The sequence below is a fragment of the Aphelocoma coerulescens genome, chromosome 5, assembly GCF_041296385.1.
Source record: "Aphelocoma coerulescens isolate FSJ_1873_10779 chromosome 5, UR_Acoe_1.0, whole genome shotgun sequence".
Lineage (NCBI taxonomy): Eukaryota > Metazoa > Chordata > Aves > Passeriformes > Corvidae > Aphelocoma > Aphelocoma coerulescens.
In genome coordinates, this window is record NC_091019.1 from 59,322,513 (window position 1) to 59,326,415 (window position 3,903).

Consider the following 3,903-nt stretch of genomic DNA (forward strand, 5'->3'; position numbering starts at 1 on the left):
AGGTTTAGGAAAAGGTTCTTCACCCAGAGGGTGGTCGGGCTCCGGAACAGCCTCTCCAGGGAAGCGGTCACAGCCCCAAGCCTGACAGAGTTCGAGGAGTGTTTGGACAATGCTCTCAGGCACATGGTGCGAGTTTTGGAGCGTCCTGTGCAGGGCTAAGAGTTGGACTCCATGATCCTCGTGGATGCTTTCCAACTGAGCAGATTCCGTGATTCGGGGTTTATTGACAATCCCGAGTCCCAGAGCTGGTTTCGCCTTGCCCCGCCGGCTCCACGCTCGCCGCTGCGGGCGCACGGAGGTGACGCCTGGGGGGCGGTGGCATCGGGCGGGGCGGCGGGGCCGGGCCGCCGCCTCTGCCAACCCCGCCCGGCGCTCGGGACGGGGCGGGAAGAGAAATTTTCCTCTGCGAAGGAAGCTTTCGCTTCCCCGCGGAAAGAGCGGAGAGGCCGCGGTTCCCGAGTGCCCGGGCCGGGATGTGAGGGAGGCGGTGGCGCGACCGTGACGCGGCGCGGCGCGGCGCGGGGCGGGGCGGGGCGGCCCGGCCATGCCGAAGCGCTCTTGCCCCTTCGGGGACGCGGCCCCGCTCCAGCTGAAGACCCGCGTGGGGCTGCGGGAGCTGAGCCGCGGCGTGCGGGGCGAGGACTACCGGCGGGAGGTGTTCGGTGAGCGGGGGGCGCAGGGGGGAGCGCCGGGCCGGCCGCCCCGCCGGGGGATGTGCCCGCCGGCCCGCGGCCACGGGGAGCCCGCCCCTAACTCTGCTCTCCTCTCCCGCCGCAGAGAGGACCCGGCGGCTGCTCTTCAGGGGTGCCCAGGCGTACATGGAGGGCGCGGCGGCCGCTGCCCGCCCGGCAGAGCCGGGGCCGGCCGGGGAGGCGCAGGGCGAGGGGCCCGGCTGGAGCGGGCAGCTCCTCATCGGCCACGACGGGAAACTGCAGCGGCGGCCCGCGGACACGGGTGAGTGGCCGCGGTGTGTCACAGAACCGCGCAAACCCCGAGCTGCAAGGGACCCATGGAAGGGTAACTCCTGTCCCGCCCAGGACGCCCGCGACGTTTCCAACCATGAGCCTGAGAGCGTTGTCGGAATGATTCTTAAGCTCTGGCAGGGTTGGGGCCGTGACCGCTGCCCTGGGGAGCCTGTTGCAGTGCCCGACTACCCTCCGGGTGAAGAACCTTTTCCTAATATCCAACCTAAACCTCCTCTGACACAACTTCAGGCCACTCCCTCGGTTCCTGTCCCTGGTCACCACAGAGACCAGTGCTGCCCCTTGGCTTTCCCTCACAAGGCGGTCTGTACTACCATGAGTAGTTGTGTGCTGTGTAGTTCTTCTTTATTGACTTTACTTAAAGGAAGTGTTAGATTTGAGCTGACGGATTTCCGAACTGCCGCGTGTATGTTCTGCTTTAAAATCCCTTAGCCTCTTGCTGCTGAGCAGAGAAAGAACCGAGGAAGTTCCAAGAGGCGCTGCTGCCTGTCCCTTTGCCTGCCCGAGCGTCCTGCGAAGTGCTGCCGCCTGTAGCTCCGCAGCTCCTGGGACTCCCAGCTGCTTTCTCTGCCTTGCTGTAAAGCTCATCCATTCTTTACCGTGTCTTTGCCGAGCAGTTCCGCCCGTGGCAGCGTCCCGAGCCTGCTCGTCGTGTGTGAGGACGGCCGATGTGAAGGACGCGTGTGCGCAGTGTGACCGGTTCGTCTGCCAGAACTGCAGCAGGCTCTGCAGCTGCTGTAACACGGTTACCTGCTCCTTGTGCTCCACTGTTGAGTAAGTGCTTTTCGCGTTTTGAAGCTTATTTTAATTACACGTACCCTAAAAGCTCTGGATGCAGCAGATCTCTAGCTCATGCATGCAAAGAACTCAAACTCTTCCCATGCTTCAGCAGCAGTGAAACTGTCTGAAACATGTGAACCAAGATGCCTGTGTGAAGCAGTCTTATCAGCCTTAGTGCAAGTCTAGTTTAACTTCGTATTTAAATGTTGTAGGAGACAAAAATTTCTCCTGCTTTCCCACCAGCAGTATAGCATGCTGGTCAGTGCTGAATGCATGCACTCCCTAGGAATAATCTTAGTTTTTTGCCCTCATTGTTAACAATTCTGTGACACAAAGAAATGCTGAGTGTGCTGTGTGGGAGTCCCATGGTTGCAGTTGATAATGGAAGAGTATGCCATTGTTATGTTCCAGAAACAGTAGGCACACTGACTTTGTTTCTTCTGCTTTTGTTTTTTTTTTTTCCCCCTAGTTATGGTGTTGTGGGAGAGCAAGTTCTCTGCAATGGTTGTTCAATATTTCAAGTCTGAAACTTGATGAAATAACCCTCGTGGTTAAAACGTCCATGAATTTCATGAAGTCTTCTCCTTACAGCTAATCCTTTTAGCATGTGAATTAGTTATGGAATTTCTATGTTTTATATCTTTATACTGGACTTTTTAAATATTGTAGCTAAATAAACATTTATATTTTAAAGCTTTTTAGATTATTTTGAGTCAGCTTTTTCCTTTTACCTAGCTGTGATATGCCTGTCTGGAAGGGACCACTCTATGCTCTTACCTGGTGCTCCTGATGTGATACAGGATTCAGAATATTCTCTCCACATGTTGGTCGTGTTAGGACACACTTTTGTGGGATCAGAATAGAAATCAGTTGCTCCTTCTGGGCTTTCAGGTGAGTGTGAATCCATTCTGGACACACACAACATTTTCTTTGTGAGCTAACTAGGAAAACCAGCCAGGCATGAAGGCTTTTCCAAATAAAACAATGTGCTGATTCTGGTTAAGATTTTTTAAGCTATCACAATTTGTGCTTACTGACAGCTTGAATGGTTTTAATCTTTTTATGGTAACTTTGATAGAAAGAGCAATAGCACACGAGGCTTGGAGCAGAAAAGCTTTTCTCGATAGTTAATGTTCCAGTACCTCCACTGAAAGGTCTTTCTTGGAAAGCAACTTACCTGAATGAGTTGATCATCTGTACTGTAAACTTCATGTTGTCCTGAATACCCACTCAGAAATAGCTCACAAAGTGGTCTGAAAGATGGTCAACACTCAGGGGTACCTCTCCATAAACCAGCTCACTCCTCATTTTCCTTTCAAATCACTGCAGAGGCTTAGTATTGTTTGTGCTGTAGGAGTGAAGTAAAGTACTACTGAACAGCCCCTCTAAGTAGTTTTCTTTTACTGATTTTGCTATGTTTCATAAAAAAAAGACTTTTCATCTGGCAAACCAACTATGCCCAAGAGAAAACTATGGTGGTCTTTGCCTCAGGAAAATGCTGATTTGAGTGGCTGATTTCAGACTGTAGGATAAAAGGAATAGATTTGACACACACAAAAAATGAAATCCTTGTGGCACAGCTAATGGTCTGTTTCTCAAATTCTTTGCCTTGAACTCCTGAAGCAAAGCCTGCCTCTCATGCTTCCCAGTCTTCTCAACTGTGATTAGTATGTTTTGGGTGGAGTAACCTTGTTTTACCTGTTTTGCTCCACTTTAGCCATTTCTGTTTGAAGAGATGGAAAGGCCCTTGCAGTACAAATTCAGAGCCTGACTTCTCCCTCGTGGGGACACCTTTATTTGACATTCTGTTGGAGGCATTCTGGGTTTTTGCATGTCAGAATACTGCAGCTACCCAAAGAGAGTGGTAAATGCTCTAGCAAAGGGTGGGGGTAGCTGTTGCTGAAGAGCAGCAGTTCTGCATAGCTGCACTGGCATGGCTTTGGGTGTATAAGCCACAGTGAGGTGCAGGATGACATCCTTTCTAGCCTCTGTAGCACTTTGTATAACCATGCAGACACTTCAAAAGCATTCGTGCCCTTTAGCATTTCCTGAGGGATGTCACTTCACTCTCAACCATCTGTGCCAGCCTGGACTGACCATCTGTGCCAGCCTAGATGTGCTGATGGATCTGGTTAGTTTT

General features: G+C 52.1%; 1 protein-coding gene across 1 annotated transcript; it reads left to right on the top strand.

Annotated features, from left to right (window-relative positions):
* Positions 1-356: 356 nt before the first annotated feature.
* On the top strand, positions 357-2,460 carry SIVA1 (SIVA1 apoptosis inducing factor). Its single transcript, XM_069018427.1, has 4 exons — positions 357-662; positions 778-954; positions 1,601-1,757; positions 2,233-2,460. The coding sequence occupies exons 1-4, from the start codon at positions 545-547 to the stop codon at positions 2,288-2,290; spliced, it is 510 nt and encodes a 169-aa protein (XP_068874528.1). The 5' UTR covers positions 357-544; the 3' UTR covers positions 2,291-2,460.
* The last annotated feature ends 1,443 nt before the right edge of the window (positions 2,461-3,903 follow it).